The sequence below is a fragment of the Nematolebias whitei genome, chromosome 4, assembly GCF_014905685.2.
Source record: "Nematolebias whitei isolate Nwh7 chromosome 4, NemWhi1, whole genome shotgun sequence".
In the NCBI taxonomy this organism is placed as follows: Eukaryota; Metazoa; Chordata; class Actinopteri; order Cyprinodontiformes; family Rivulidae; genus Nematolebias; species Nematolebias whitei.
Window position 1 is genome coordinate 26,657,444 of NC_056501.1, and position 16,274 is coordinate 26,673,717.

General features: G+C 44.1%; 1 protein-coding gene across 1 annotated transcript in view; it reads left to right on the top strand.

Annotated features, from left to right (window-relative positions):
• ergic1 (endoplasmic reticulum-golgi intermediate compartment 1) overlaps nt 1-16,274 on the top strand; it is a 35,296-nt gene that overhangs the window by 11,887 nt on the left and 7,135 nt on the right. Inside the window, exons 3-4 of the mRNA XM_037675921.1 lie at nt 13,346-13,418; nt 13,796-13,890. Of these exons, the coding sequence (XP_037531849.1) occupies nt 13,346-13,418; nt 13,796-13,890 (168 nt within the window). The remainder of the gene's footprint in view (nt 1-13,345; nt 13,419-13,795; nt 13,891-16,274) is intronic.

The window sequence follows — 16,274 nt, forward strand, 5'->3', positions numbered from 1 at the left end:
ATACAGTACAATTCAATATAATACAATACAATTCAATATAATACAATATAATTGAATATAATACAATATTTGATATTTATTTATAGCATTTTGTTTTATTTTTTAACAGTGTTGTTTTGTTCCTGTTTAATATACAAAATAATGATAATATTGAATCTGCTTTACAGAGTATCTCAGGTTCTTTATAAGTTTTCGATACCAGACTTTCGGAAGTTGAGACATAAGCTGTCAGGTAAATGTAGCAAAGGTCAAAAGACGAGATTTTTATTTTACATATGGGGCTTATAAATATGAAGACTACACTAATGTACCTGGATGTCAATTTGTCTATTATTATATAATTTATACATGATTATACTTAGTTACATTGGGATTTTTGTCTAATCCATCAGATTGTTGTGAAATTGTTTGGTCATTTACGAGTGACAATAAGAGCAGCATCCCTGCTCAGTTTATCAGTTCTACACCTTTTGTTTTTAGAGATTTGACAAACAAGATTTTTCATCTTATTAGTTTTTAGGACCAGTTGAGCCAGTTGTCTCTCTGGTTTTTGTGTTCGAGTTTTGTTTGCTTGTTTAAGGTTGTAGCTCACTGAGCTGCTACTGTTTAGAAACTAGCTGAAAAATGGCAAGAAAATTTAAAACCTATCGGTGAACGTTCCGTTGCACTCTCATTGAACTCTGAGTGTTTGCGTCAAGCGACTAACAAGCCTCGAGTCCATGTTCTGAACAGCAAGTTTTTGAAAATCACAGCCTAATTTTGTGTTCATGGCTTAGAAAACTACGTTCTTCTCCATGCACGTTATTTTGTTTCCTGCCTCTGCTTGTTTTGTGCTCACCTTTCCAGCCATTGCCATATTTTTTATTTAATCTTTCTAAATTACACTTTGAAATGAAGATGGTCAGATTTGTCCCAGTTTTTCAATAATTATTATTGACCATCATCATGGGCTTTTACATCCTGAAGTTTTCCTATGATTCAGGTGGATTCAAGCCGTGTTTGAGACACTCACAATGACTTGGCAACGATTTTTTTGAAACGTTCAAAACTTAACAAGGATGCATGCCTCTGGAATCGCAGCCCAGTGAGACACAACCTAAACTGGTTTCCATCTTGAATACCGTGTTAAGCCCATTATTTTCAGACAGCCAAACAAGTCAACAACTTCCTATAAAGAAGACTTGTCAACAATGTCAGTAATAAGTTATTAATTTCAGGTGGTATTCTTTTTGTAATTTTACTCTTGCCTTTTTTTTTCCTCCTCTAGTCAAATAAAGACAAAGGAGATAACTGAAATTCTTGTAGAGTCTCAGAACCCATCCATGATCTGGCATTCATTGTGTATTCATGTATCATTAGAACGTAAATGGAAAGAATGACTAAATTAAAGCTGTTCAGAAATGGTTTGGACTTAATTTTGATGGTTGTAAGTCAGGGATCCTCCTGAGATGTACAGAGGTACTTCCTGCTTCTCAGAGCAGAGCATAACTAGTTTGGTGAGAACTTTAATGATCATGTTCTTACACCGCCTTGGGCCTTTGAGAAGCTATCAGAGGCAAGCTGACTGCTTTGTACCGGTTCAGTCATGTGTTTTCCTACATGTCATCAATGTCTCATCAGGGATCGTATTGATTATTCACTGCTCAGCAGATCACAGACTTGATGACACATTTTTGGCGCCACAGCTATTTATTTATTTTTTGTATCACTGGTCAGCTGATGATAAAACGAGAAAGAAAGAAGTTTCAACCCAAAATAAAACTGATGACATAGCTGATGAACTGAGCTGCTTTATGGCTCATAATAACGTGTTCATGGATGGCAGAGGAAGAGAGAGTTCACACCAGTTTATACCAGTTTCCACCAGAGAGGAAGTGGAAGGAAGTCCTTCCTTTACACAGTCAACTCCCTTCCTGTCTCCATCCACTGTCGGGGGTTTGGGTTTAAGGTTCATTCAGATATTAGAACATTGTTGTTCTTTCCAAGATAATCAGAGGCATTTTAACAAAGCCTCAAATGTTTAATCCATCCTGTTTTGATTTCCTAAAAACATTGTTTTTCTTAAAATTTCACAAGATATTTGTAACAATCATGTTTTTTCCAAATACGTTTCAAAATCCTTGTAATTTTAGATATGCGGTTTAACAGTTGATTGTGGAAGGGAGGGAACCTTTCCAATGGTAGAAAAACTAAAGAAGTTGAATTGAATGCTGAGAGGTAAATGACTTTGCTTAAATTTGCTAAATAAGCTAAAACTGAGTTGGTAAAGGTAAAGGAAGGTAAACATGAGCTAAAAGCTAAACGTATCAAAAGCTTAGCTAAAAGTGTTTAAGAACAACTACTAATACAACATGGATACAATAAATGGCTTATCAGATTACAGGTACACAAATCTGTCAGGTTTTGGATCACTGGCTGCTTTTGTTGTTTCATCCAATTTTTTTTGTGTTGCAGCCATAAAAATGTGTGAGATACACTCTATATCAGCTTGAATACACAAGTGTGTTTAATATTTGTCCAGTATGTCATTGGGCTGGTCAGTATTTTCACTGTGAGGTTGTTTCAAGGCAGCTCATCATTCTAAACTTTAGAAATCCTAGAAACACTTCAGCCTTCAAAAGCCAGGGAAAATGACTTCTGAATTGGTAACCAATGTGTCATAGTGACACTCCCTGTTGTTTAGTGGTTAAACATTAGCTTATGTAAAGCCTTCATTAGCAACAGGTTTGACCGCAACGCCCTGTCAACCACAGGGTCATGTGCTCATGAGGTGCTAGGAGACTGCTGCCACGTAAACATGCTTCACCTGCTGAATAAAACTAACCACACCGGAAAGACCACAGTCTCGCACAGACACCAGTCAGGTCCCGCTGTGTTTATTAGTCTTTGCCAAAGGCAAAAGGGGAATACTGGTTTTGTGTGTGTGTGGGGGGGGGGGGGGGGGGGGGGGGGGGGGGGGGGGACTCAAAATGTAACCAGAACGTACAACAATTGACTTTTGGAGCCAATCCAACTCAAAATGGCTGCCACAGACCATGTCCAGCCATCACTGTACAAGAGGCAGTGGACACCCTGGACAGATCTCCAGTCCATCACAGAGACAAACGAGACAAACAACCATTCACTCTCTCACTCACACCTAGAGACAATTTAGAGTTACCAATCAGCCTAACATGCATGTTTTTGGTCTGTGGGAGGAAACCAGAGTACCTGGAGAAAACTCAGGCATGCACGGAGAGAACATGCAAACTCCACCCAGAAAGGTCTCCCTGGCCAGGATTTGAACCAGCAACTTTCTCACTGAGAGGCATCAGCTCCACCAACTGAGCTATCGTGCTGCAATTTTACAATTATTTATCTTAAATTCATTTAAGGTAGTAGCTGAGTCAAATTCACAACAGATTCCCCCAGCACTAGGCATTGCACAACTTTTCTTAAATTTTAGCATTTATTGTAGGTGCTGTAACAAGAACCACTGATTAGATTTCAGTGACACTCTCAGAGAGTAATAGCTATTGTAAAGGACGTGAGGACGTTCGTGGTAAGGCATATTGTCACTTCCTGTTTTCTCTGCTGGTGGTTGGAGTAATTTGTTTGCTCTTTTGTTTTACTGGATTTATCTATCTTGTGCATAGTTCTACATTGTAGTACACAAACACCCTGGATACAGTTGTTTTTCTACTGTTGGATTGTGCTTGAGTCACCTTTTGTCTTTCAACACTTCTTGATTTTTCATTGGTATATTTGGGCATAGACATGTATTTGGGATCTGCTAGCGCTTGCGAGTATTAGCTTAGCATGGCTTCTGGTTCTCTCCCAGCTTCCTCTGTTCTCACTTGCTCTGTGTGTCAGATAGTCATCTGTTCCTCTGCCTTTAGCGGTAATGGTACTTGTAATAAATGTAGTGTTATGGTAGCTTTGAGGAGAGGCTGTCTGCATTGGAAGCTTGGCTCCACACTGCTGAAAAACCATTAGCTAGCCAGGTCCCGTAAGCAGCGCAGAACCAATAGCTATGTTTACATGTGCAGAATTCTTTGACCGGATTGAAATGTGTTCTGTTTGAATACTTCAAATGTATTGTTTACATCGGCACAATCTCTTCATGACAAGCATTTACATGCAGCGGGCTTTGTTCTGAACAGCAGTACTGACATGCGCAGAGTGGTAAACTCTCCTTAAAAAAAACACAGAACAATAAGTTCTACTTCCGGGGTGAACGTAAACAAACCTGAGCACCCAAAATGGACCCGCGACAGGTTTTAATGATGGTGGAGACGTTACTGCACTCCCTGACTGAGCTACAGGTGATACAGATCATTTTGAGCTCTTTCAAAGTTTCTAGTAGAAATGTTGTGTCTCTCACCGACCAGTTTTGCTCCCCTGACATGCTAATATTATTAGCCTTAGCCAGGCGGAAATGGCAAAGTCGCACATGCACAGTCAGGTCAGTTCTATGTCGTATAAGCTTCGCCCTTTAAGGCCTTCGCTTTAGTGGGTTTATCCCGTTATGCAGAGCATAAGCACTGAAAAAAATTAGTCCACGCCCACCTGCTGTGTGGGCCCCACCCGGTCCGTATAAATTACGTTAAGAGCGGGAAATCGGCTCCCATTTTTTCTTCAGCGAGCTAATATAGCACTGTCAGAAGAACAAAGAAGATAAATTGTGTAAATGACCAACCTTTGCGAAAGATGCTTGGCCCGGCAGTCGACCTCCGGTCGTCCGGTGAGTTCTCCTCCCCGAGGAGAAGATGACAGCAGTCTTATTCCAAGGTAAGCGTCGGGGAACATTTCCCAGTGACAGGTCACTACACGCTGGACAACGCCATCTTGTGGTTTTCCTCTTATCGCCGACCCTCGGGGCGAACCGGATGGTTCCTCCGGGGCAAGGTGTGCTCAGCTGCAGCCCCGCTGCTCTTTCCCTCCTGGGGAGCGTAGTGTAGGTGGAGGGGGGCTGAGTGAATGCTCACCCCATCCCACCTCGTTTCGCATCGGCGATCACACCGCTCCCGGCCGACGGCGCCCTCAGGGGTTGCCCGGCGGAACCCAGGAGGAGGCTGACATGAAGGGACCCCTTTTTTTTCTACGTCCCTCGCCTTTTCCCGCCAGTTCGGATGATCGGCGGAAAGGTTATTTTTCACTGGGCTCCACTCTGGCTCACCGTCTTGATCCATACGGCCTCGCGTTCCAACAGGACGTTCCACGGGCGAGGCCGCAGACGGTTCTTTCCTGGTAGATTAGAGGAGTCGGTCCCCAGTCCGCTCCCATCACCAGAGTTGAGGGATTCACCGAGCGGGGCTATTCCTCGGTAACCCCCCCCCTGGAGCCAAGCCTCGCGGAAGCTTCCGGAGCGAAGCTGCCCAGGTCGGAGCAGCGTCCCGTCCCTCCGGAGGAACCAGACGGCGACCACGCTCTCCAATCGAGCCCACCGACGTGTTTTCAGGCAGCTGCAGTTAGCAACAACGTGCGCTGCTAGCATATAGCATGTCCAAGGGACTGAAGGCCGCAGACCTGCCTTGGAGACGAAGATCTCCCTCTGTAAGCAGCTGACGCCAGCTCAACATGTGTGCCTCTCCCACGGTTTGCCTTGTCGGGGACTGCAGCGCGGAGGACGATGACCCAACGATCCACCTGGCTTCGTTACTCCCCTCGCTGCCGGAGAATCTGCACAAGACCTGATGAAGCCCATCGCGGACGCGCTGTTCAGAGCAGCTTCAAACCATGCTGGCGAAGTGAAACAGTCGGAGGAGGTGCCAAAAGCTGTTCGCCACCTCATCAAGCCGCGCGGCCCACCCCGTCCCCGCTGGAGGGACCGTCGCGAGCAAGTTTTCGACTTTTCCACGGCCGCGGCTCTCGCTGAGTTCCACCACCAGCCCCGCCCGTCAGAATCCAGCCCTCTGCACTCCGGCAGCCTGCAGCTCAGCGTTTTCCCCAGAGTTCGCCTGCAAGACAGCGCTCTGGGCAAACAATCGCAGAGCTCATGAGAGAGAAAGCTCTCAAATGACGGTCTCCGGAGGGTGTGTGTAAAAGTGACACGAAAGTTGAAATAAATCATCATTAATGATCCAAGTGTCTGTTTTTTAGCCAGTCTGTAAGCCCGGATCAGCTCACAGCGGCCGCACACATAAGAGCGCACTCGTGGGATGAAACAGCCCCACACACGAGCCGGTGTCCTTAAATAAAGGTTTTTAACTCACCGTCGCTCTAAGACATGACGAGTCGATCACAGAACAGCCTCCACACATGAGCCGGTGTCCTTAATTAAAGGTTTTTAACTCACCGTCGCTCTAGACATGACTAGTCGATCACAGGACAGCCTCCACACATGAGCCGGCGTCCTTAATTAAAGGTTTTTAAACTCACCGTCGCTCTAGACATGATGAGTCGATCACAGAACAGCCTCCACATGAGCCGGTGTCCTTAAATAAAGGTTTTTTAAACTCACCGTCGCTCTAGACATGACGGGTCGATCACGGCACAACGGTAAGCGAAAATAACTCATTACCAACTAGAACTGCATGATCCTCACTCAAGCGGTGTCAACTCGCATTTGTGGGATGGAACAGCCTCCACATGAGCCGGTGTCCTTAAATAGGGTTTTTAATTCACCGCCGCTCTTGACATGACGAGTCGAACACTAAGATGACAGCCTCCATTCAACGGTGCTGCGTTGATGCTGGCGCACACAGCTGCCGGCGCTAACCAGCTCACATCGGTATAAATGTGGTCCGCAGGCTGGTCCGGGTGGGGGTCCTTCTCTCTCAGCTTTCGGCAGCTCACCGCAGCTTAAACGTGAAGCAGCCGAAGAACCCGGTAATGAGTCCCACCTCCCTCTAGCGCGCGCCCCTCCAGCGAGAGCGGCGCGCGTCCCTCCAGAGAACAACGTGTGCTCCCGCGGGGCTAAGCAGCCTTCACTCCAACAGCACGGTGTAAATGAAGTCACGCCCTCCGCCTTTCAACGTTCGCACAGCGACGTCAAACGCGCAGCTCACCGCGTCATCAGCTGTCACACGCTTCGCCTTCAGCTCAAGTCTCGCCCGGGGTCACACAGAAAACATTCCCGCGACGCATGACGGCGGTTGAGGGACGGACTGCTGACAGCCGTACAAAACATGACGCATCATTAACGCACGTTCATCCACGAACGTTACGTAGAGTGGCTAAAACATGCTCGCCGTTTTTCAGATGGATGGACAGGGTTTATGCAAATGGTACAAGTTACAGTTTGCAACCCGAACCCCTCCATTCAGAGGAGTTATATAAACGGTCCCGTCATCATCATCAGACTGATTCTCTTCCCTAAATGCAGAAATCCAAGTGTTTTCTGATAAAAGTAATCTACAGAGTTCCCCAAGGGAGAGAAAACACGAGGGTTTTTACTCACGGATCGGAGGGGTGAGACCGTTCTTGGATCTGTTGTTTAACATCCAGAGAACGCATACCGATCATCCTAAAACACAGAGACGAGAGCTTTTTGTTTTACCTGGATGATCTGCGGATCCTGTCACTTCAGACAGGAGGCGCTGATGCAGGATCAGGTGTTGACATCACACCTGTTAATCTGGGCTTCGCCATAAGTGGAAGGAAGCTCGATTTTCCCGGCCCAGACATTTGTTTTCTGGAGTGGAATTAAATTCAACCACCATGAAAACTCATTTATCACATGAGACGCCTCTAGAGGTGTTTTTGCACGTCTGCATGTGGATCCAGTAAAACAACGACGGATGATCATTGTCTTTTCCTCTGTGGAAGCAGACCTCCGACTCTGGGGAAACACCTTGTTTTTTCTATCAGAGGGAGTCCCCCCTCAGCAGACCCACGTCATGGGTCAGTCTTCACGGACACGTTGCTGTCAGGCTGGGGGGGGGGACATACCTATCTCAAGCAGTAGGGGCGCTGTGGCCCCACTACACATCAGCCCACATCAATGTTTTGGAGTGTCGCACAGTACTGAATGTGATTCAACACCTTGCTCCTGTGCTACAGAATCAACACGTGTTGATTCACACAGACATCATGATGACTGCTGCATACATAACCATCAGGGTGTGCGTTCAGCCAGATGTTACACATTGTGCGAAAGCTACTGAGTTGGGTTCATCAAAACCTGCTTTTATTAGAGCGGTTTACATATCCGGTGTTCTGATGTGACGTCCAAGGGCGGCCCACGTTACGTGGACCGGATCCTCCATCCGGATCTGATGTTTTCAGACGCAGCAGAAGTTGGCAAAGCAGCTGTGGACCTGTTTGCGATGCGAGAAGAACGCTCAATGTCAACTACGATTTTCCCTGAGCCCGCGAGACGATCCATCGCTGGGGGGGGACGCATTTGCTCACAGTCGGTGGCCCGAAACGCTTTTTACGCGTTTCTTTCCCCCCCACCTCCTCTGTTTTTTACGGTCCATGAACCGAGTTCAAGAGGAGGGATTGACAGCTCTCCTGGTGGCTCCCGGCGTGTGAACGCACTATGGTTCCCAGGCCTGCAACGTCTGTTGTTGGGTCGCCGTGGAACTGTCATGGAGGAAGGATGCTCTCCTTCAGGCAGGAGGAGCGACCAAGAGTTACCCAGAAATAGGTCAACACCGGTGGGTCTGACCGCTGAGCGGTTCCACTTAGAGGATGGGTCTCCCTCAGGAGATAGTGTGCACAATTCAAGATTCACGTGCTGCATCTACCACAGTTCTGTACACATCAAGGGGACGGCTTTTCAGCGCTGGTGCACAGAGAAGGTTTAGAGACCACTTCATGCCTTTTAAGCGGCGTGTTGTTTTTCTACAACAGCTGATGGATAGGGAGTTGGCTTTCAGTACGCTTTAACGTACGATTGCAGCCATCTCTTCCTGCCACAAAGGGTTTGGAGACAGAACAGCTTTTATCACCCGCTGATGAAGCGTTTTCTAAAAGGTGTACAGAGATGTAGGCCTGTTTTCACGCCCACTTGTTTCCACAGTGGGTTTAACGCTGGTCCTGCGAGCCCTGATCAAAGCTTCAATTGAGCCTCTGGATCAGGTTTCATTTAAATTCTTGTCTCTTTTAACAGCCCTGTTGCTGGTTTTAACACCCGCTAAGAGGGTAAGTATTTATCTGCCCTCTCTGTTGCTTCGTCATGCCTTAGAATTAGGCTGACGGGCAGCTCAGCTGATTTAAGACCAACCCAGCTCTTATGCCTAAAACATCACGAGCTCTTTTAAATCAAGAGTGATATCGTTGGAGGGGTTTTTTCCCCCCCACAGATCAGAAGAAGAAGCATTTTTTCATCTTCTCTGCCCGGTGCGGGCGTTGACGTGTTACGTAACGCGCACAGCTGCAATGCGTTCAAATTCAACAATTGTTTGTGCATTATAGAGATGCTTCTGCAGGTCGCCGTTATCCATCCAGCGCTTGTCACACTGGCTGTGTGAGGCCTTTTCTGAAGCCTACAGAGCATCAGATTTAGGGCCTCCTGTCAACCTCTAAGCACACTCCACCAGAGGTATCGCATCTTCGACTGCTCTGCATAATGGTATGTCAATGCAGGACATTTGCACTGCGGCTGCATGGTCAACACCCTGCTCATTTATTCGCTTTTACCTACGTGATGTAACGGCTCGTTCCATGACACATTCTGTCCTTAGTGCTCTAACAGAATGAATATTATTGTTCTCATGGAACTCTGTTTAAGCTCACTTCTGTCTGCATGCATTACAGTGTGAGATGTTGTTATCAGTCACAGTTGTGTCTGTGTTTCTGGTTCTATTGTCACTAATCAGTTCATGATTATTGTTACCAATCAGTTCATTTGATTATTTATCAATTCATGGACATTAATCTGTTTATACTGTTCAGCCATGAACCAGTTGGTTCATGCCCCCCTCCCCCCCTCTTTTCAACTTCCTCTTCCCGTTGAAAGTTTTTCCGGGGTATTCATGCTTGTCAGAACGCATAGTTACACAACATGCGTCTGTGCATGGCACATAATTACGCGATGCGTAGTTTATGCACACGGGGAGCTGAGTGACAAGACGTTTTTTGGGCAAGCTTCCGCTTCTTACTGTGTTCGAATGGACCCAGTGAGGCGAGGACCACATCGGCTTCGCCCTTTACCCACTAAAGCGAAGGCCTTAAAGGGCGAAGCTTATACGACATAGAACGTTGGTTACGTACTGTAACCCCAGATTCTATGAGTATAAGCGTAGCCCTTTAAGCGTCGGGCCTCACTGGCTCCTAAAATGGCTGAAGAAAAAGCTATTTTGGGAGCCGATTTCCCGCTCTTAACGTAATTTATACGGACCGGGTGGGGCCCACACAGCAGGTGGGCGTGGACTAATTTTTTTCAGTGCTTATGCTCTGCATAACGGGATAAACCCACTAAAGCGAAGGCCTTAAAGGGCTACGCTTATACTCATAGAATCTGGGGTTACAGTACGTAACCAACGTTTTTCACGGTCAGATAAAAACGAACAGATTAAGCGTTTACATGCGCACCGATCGGGTTACGGATCGGCGTAAACCACCCGTTTCGTTCTGATCACAAATTATATCTGATCGCGCCGAATACACAAAAAATAACCCGAACGGAGTGTTTACATGACACACTTTTATTCCGACCGGCCATTTGATCCGGTTACTTATGTCCATGTAAACATACCAACTGAGACTAGCTCCTGTCCTCCAGCAGATCCGGAGCAGCTGGGGCCATGCATTTATCATGTCTAAGCTGGCCTATTGCATTTGTTTATTATCTGTCCCCAAAAATTCTTTAAAGTCTTCAGCTGATCCAAAATGTGTCTGCCAGATTTTTAATGAGTTAAAAGGAGCAACCATATCTCTCCAGTTTTAGCTTCTCTCCGTTGGCTCCGTGACTGTGAAATTCAGAAGAGAATTCAAAATCCTACTTCTAACCTAGAAAGGTCTCAACAACCTAGCTCCATCTTATATTACAGATCTTACTGTTCCATATTTTCCTAACAGCGCACTTCACTCTCAGACTGCAGGTATACTTGTGGTTTCTAGATATCCTGACGCATGCTCAATAATCCAGGTAGAAAAATCTAAAAAAGTAAAGTCAGGTCCTCTAGAAGTTCAAAAAAACAGCAACAAAAAAAATAATTGTAGAAACTTTTCATCTTTCATCCAAAAGACTTCTTCAAACTTAAGAAGCCTTTTGGATGAAAGATGAAATGTTTCTACAATTTTTTGTTGTTGTTTTTTGAACTTCCAGAGGACCTGACTTTACTTTTTTAAATGTGGTTCCTAGAGTTTCCAAAAGCAGAATGGGAGGAAGAGCTTTCAGTTCTAAGGCCCCTCTCTTGTGGAACCACAAAAAAGGTTAAATCATGTCATCTGGACAAGTTTCTTTAAGGGAGAAACATTTTGTCTTTCATCTGAAAGACCATTGGAACAACTTCCAGTTTCTGTCTGTGAGGCTGACACATTGTCCACTTTTAAGATTAGGTTTAAGCCTTTCCTTTTTGATAAATCCTATAGTTGGGGTCGGCTTGGGTTTCCTGAGCTATCCCTTAGTTATGCTGCTATAGGCTTAGACTGCTGGAGGACAAACTGACCACATTTTCTCTCTCTGTTGCTGTCTTTACTTGCTTTACTCTACCCGTTTGTAATTATTTCTATCCTTAATATCCGTTGTTGGTCTTTCTTCCAATAGAAAGTATGTCTGGGCTCACCATTCTATGTTTGTTTGTTTCTCCTTCCTGTTCCTCTCAAACTCCAGCTGGACAAAACAGATGGCCGCTTGTCCTGAGCCTGGTTCCTCTAGAGGATTCTTCCTGTTAAAAGGGAGTTTTTCCTTTCCACTGTTGTCATTGTGCTTGCTCAGGATGGGAGACTGCGACCAAGTGAAGATACAACACAATCTGCTGGATTCATTAGATCGAGAACTTTTACTAATTGGCTTTTTTTTAATATATAATATGAATGTTTCTGTTCAGTGCCCTGAGATGACTTCTCTTGTGACTTGGCGCTATATAAATAAACTGAATTGAATTGTAAATCTACAATTGATCAACTTTTGGAGTCAACCCCAATAATAATAAATAACGATATTTAATAATAATTATAAGATAATAATAAATAATACATTGATGCCACAGCTAAATATTAGCAAGCACAAATAACTCATTCATTTTCACAAATATTGAGTTAAAATGTGGTGTGGTAGTAGCTGAGAGTCATTAGTGCTCTTTTATAAAACAGTTCTGTGAAATGACTGCAAAGGCCAGTCCTCTAAGTCACTTTTGGCTATTGGAGTTGGCCACTGAACCAGAAGAGTCATGGAGCCGGTCAGCTGCTTTTACGTGTTGCACTGCACATTAAAGGTGTGATGGGCTACTTTGTCATGACATTTTCTATTTTGTGCGTGTTCACGTTAAAGAGCAAGAAGCTTACAGATTTTTCTGTTGTCCCATATTGCCATTGTTAAAAAAATAGCTAGTTAAAAAAGCAAAGAGTTGAGAGTTCTCCTCCAAAATAAATACGTACCGTATGTTGCTTTGGATTTGAAATCCCAGCACTGAGCGGTCACATAAAGTGTTATTGAGCTTCAAAGCAGCTTACCTTTTCACATGCTGACCATTAAAGCTCTGCCATTGCCTCATTTTTTGACACAAAAGTGCATCGTGGGTATGTTTGTTGCCACCTCGGTCCATTCAGAAATCACACCGAGGCAGCCAGAAGTCCTGCCGTAGTTTTGAGAAAGAGCTTATTCTCTACAGTGCTAAAGGCTCTCGTGATATTGTTTCAGATTACACACTTTATTGACCAGGTTTGACCAAGATGGCTATACCTGTCTCTCTTTTCATTAGGAGTTCATCTTAGTTTAACACGTCATTAAATTATCCATTGGGTCAAGGAATGCTTGGCCTTTAATTATCTAAGTGAATGATATTTGTCAAAAACTGACAGATTAGTTTGACACATGAACTCAAAGTTAATACTTAAATTTTGGTCTCTGACATGTTTCATTAAAGGAAGGATTTGGGGTTTCACTAAGTTTGTTTAAAAACCTTAAAATGAGCCGTTTTGTAGAGTTCTTAAAAAAAAAAGAAGCCATGAGATCACCTTTTTAAAAACAAGATGTCGTAACTGCTGCCTGCTGTGCTGGTATTCAACCTGTAATTAGTGTATGATGGTCTTTAAAAACCTGCGTAATAGCTGGCCTAACACTGCCCATAAAAACGTTGTTGAAGGGAACAATTTTATGGCCGCTGCGATTTTGTTAATGTCAACAGCTTAGGTCAGACGTTCTAAAAATACTGCGTTGGGCTCATTTGGTTTGCTTCATTTCATGACAAGCTGATGTAATGTGTGATTCATTTCACCAAAGTTGAAATAACATTTCTTTTTCTCCTCACAGTATCCATCCTCTGCTGTGTCTTCATCCTCTTCCTTTTCCTGTCTGAGCTGACGGGATTCATAGCCACTGAAATGTAGGTATCGCCGCATCCTGTAACCGAAACACACCGGGAGTCAATAATGAATGCCAATCGCCCTCATTATGTTGCGCTCTGCCGGAGCAGTGTTACAACCAGCCAACAGACAATTTGGTCACAGGAAATTGGCTTTGTGCATGCGTCAGCCTCCTGGCAGTGTGTAATAAAGGGGATGACATGAGGAGGGTGTGACGAAAAGGAAGGAAATTACACTAAAAGTGACAGCAAAAATTATTCTTATTGCCATTTTCCAAAAGATCAGTCTTTGTTCAAATAAGTGTGAAAATGACACAGTGGGCATCGAAAAGTCTTTATTTAAAATGACAATAAGTTTCTTAGTGTCTAACCTTTTGTCTGTTTTCTGTTCATTGCAGTGTAAATGAATTGTATGTGGATGATCCTGATAAAGACAGTGGTGGGAAGATAGAAGTGAGTTTAAACATCAGTTTGCCAAGCTTGCACTGTGATTGTGAGTATATTCAAATTCACAACTTTCTACCTCACTGCATTGTTCTGTGTGTTGGTGTTCTCTGTCGTTCACACAATCAGAGGCCTCCTATTGATTTTCCTCTTTAACAGACTGAGTGTCACCTGTCAGTTTCTGTGATTTAACATTACATTAACAGGTCTGTCTTGAAAATGAGTCGTCGTGACGCAATGAGACTAACCTGCATAAATACAGGTTGAATGAATTATTTAACAAAAATTAAAATACAAAAAGGTTTGAATAGCATGAATGCAGCTACTACCCACAATTCCATCATCTTTGTGATAACCTAAGCTGAGTGAGTAACAACATCTACATTTTAATGTATGAACTGAATGAGAAATGTAAAGATGAGGAAAATCGAAGCCTGAGCTGTGAGTGGCAGAAGACTGAAAGTTACACACGTGGACTTTTATGTTTCTACAAATGGATGGACGTTTAGTGATCATCAACATGAACATTTTCAGTACAACAAAGACTAACGGTGCTAAAAGCTGACAAATAAACAACATAAAATATCGCAACATTTTTCAGTCAGGTCATCTGGACAGTTTCTTTTTTTGTGCTGAAACGTTTCGCCTTCGATCCAGAAGGCTTCATCAGTCAAGGAAACACACAACAAAACTGATTCTTCCTCCAACAGCTTACTCCAAAGTGGAACAAACCAGTTCTGCTTGTGATAAGATGGTCTCTTTGGTACGCCCCTCCTCCATTGCCGGCCCTCTTCCTTGTTTATACTTTTGGTTAACATAAAAAATGCACAGGATTTCTGCCTTTTCACTGTTTAAAAGTCATCCAGCTCACAGCAGCAAGAGTGGAGAGAAAAGCCGCAGTTTTGAAGTAGTAGCTTAGCATTAGCACAAGTTTTCTTTGAGGCGACTACGTTGGCAGTCTTTAAGCAGCGTGTTAAGCAGTTTTGCAGGCTTCTCATTGATCCATAGTGGAAGACTCTAATAACCACAAACAGTTTTAGCCAGATCCACTCTCCATTTCATCCCCTCTCCTTAGAATGCTGTTGAATGATGGCGGCAGCCGATCTGGCTGGGTCATCTCTCTGGGGGGCTGCTGACAGGCTTCCTGTCTCAGCTTTCCTGGATCGATTATGTCTCCACTGCTCTCAGATTTTTTTATTAATGCAACTTTTTGCCTCAGTGATGATGATGGAGCCCTTCATCCTCTTGTCAGGGTCTGAGCAGTGAGATTGTCGGGAAGCTCAGGTTCATATCTGTGTATTTCCAGAACCTTCTTCTGCTCAATTGTTCACTTTAAACTGTGTCCTCACTGCAGCAGCTTCTTCTTCTGGTGGTGTTTATTAGTGATTATCAAACAGCCTTCTGTTGCACCATCCTAAAGAGAGTGTGGATCAAGACGGCCATTACATCTACACGGCTCACATTGCTCCTTCTTCACCACCTGACCACTCTGCTGAGACGTCCCGTGAAGTGGTATCAGAACTTTTTATGAGTGTTCCAAACACTATAGTTATTGGAGAATCCTTATGTTTTATATAGGGCATATGTTAAAGACCTGTTAAAAGAGACAATTGTTACAACAGAATAGTAATAAGGGTGCGTCAATGCTGATACAATGACACCCTTAAATATATTCCACTACAAGATTATACAGTATGAGCCCAGGCTCAGGTTAATCTCATTCTGTTTCACAGCTACGACTTTTCTCCAGTCTGTTGCCTCAGCTGGCTCGTCTGCTGTATTTTGATATCAGAGAAGCGAGCAGGACTCGGTGCAGCCAGGTTATTCTCCCCTCATGATGCTTCTCAAAAACTATGCCCATCACAAAAACACTCACAGGCCTGTGCAGCACAGACGAGTCATACTCGGCCCAAGTTTTATCCAAAAATGGAAGCTTGGCAGATTATTAATCCCACATTTCTGTCCTAGAGGTTCTGCAGCTCCATCCACAGCTGTCTGGTCCAAGTTTTAGCAGTCCTACACGTGGTGTTCCCAAACAAAGGCTGCTGTGTTTGATTAAAGCTCTTCTTCGCTGAATGTATGATGGGGTTGTTTATGCTGGAGCCATATCTTTCTGTCTCTCTTTCTTTCTCCGAGTTAATTTTACATCAGCCATTTTTATTTTTGACCTCCAAACAGGCTGTCATCTGTTTATAAATGTATTTGAAGGGAGGAACAGTTTCGTCATGGAAACCTTGGTGTTGTTTTAATCTTCTCCTCTTGTTGTTCATCTGCTTTGAAGATTTACATCTTCTCCCCCCAACTGACCTTTACAGTTTGCCTGTTTTAATTGTTTTTCCATGAAGTTGCAAATTAAGTTCTTATATAACAACAGCCACTTTATATTCCACCCCCCACCCCCATTCTAAAAGTCTTAAAAGGAGACTCAGAGGT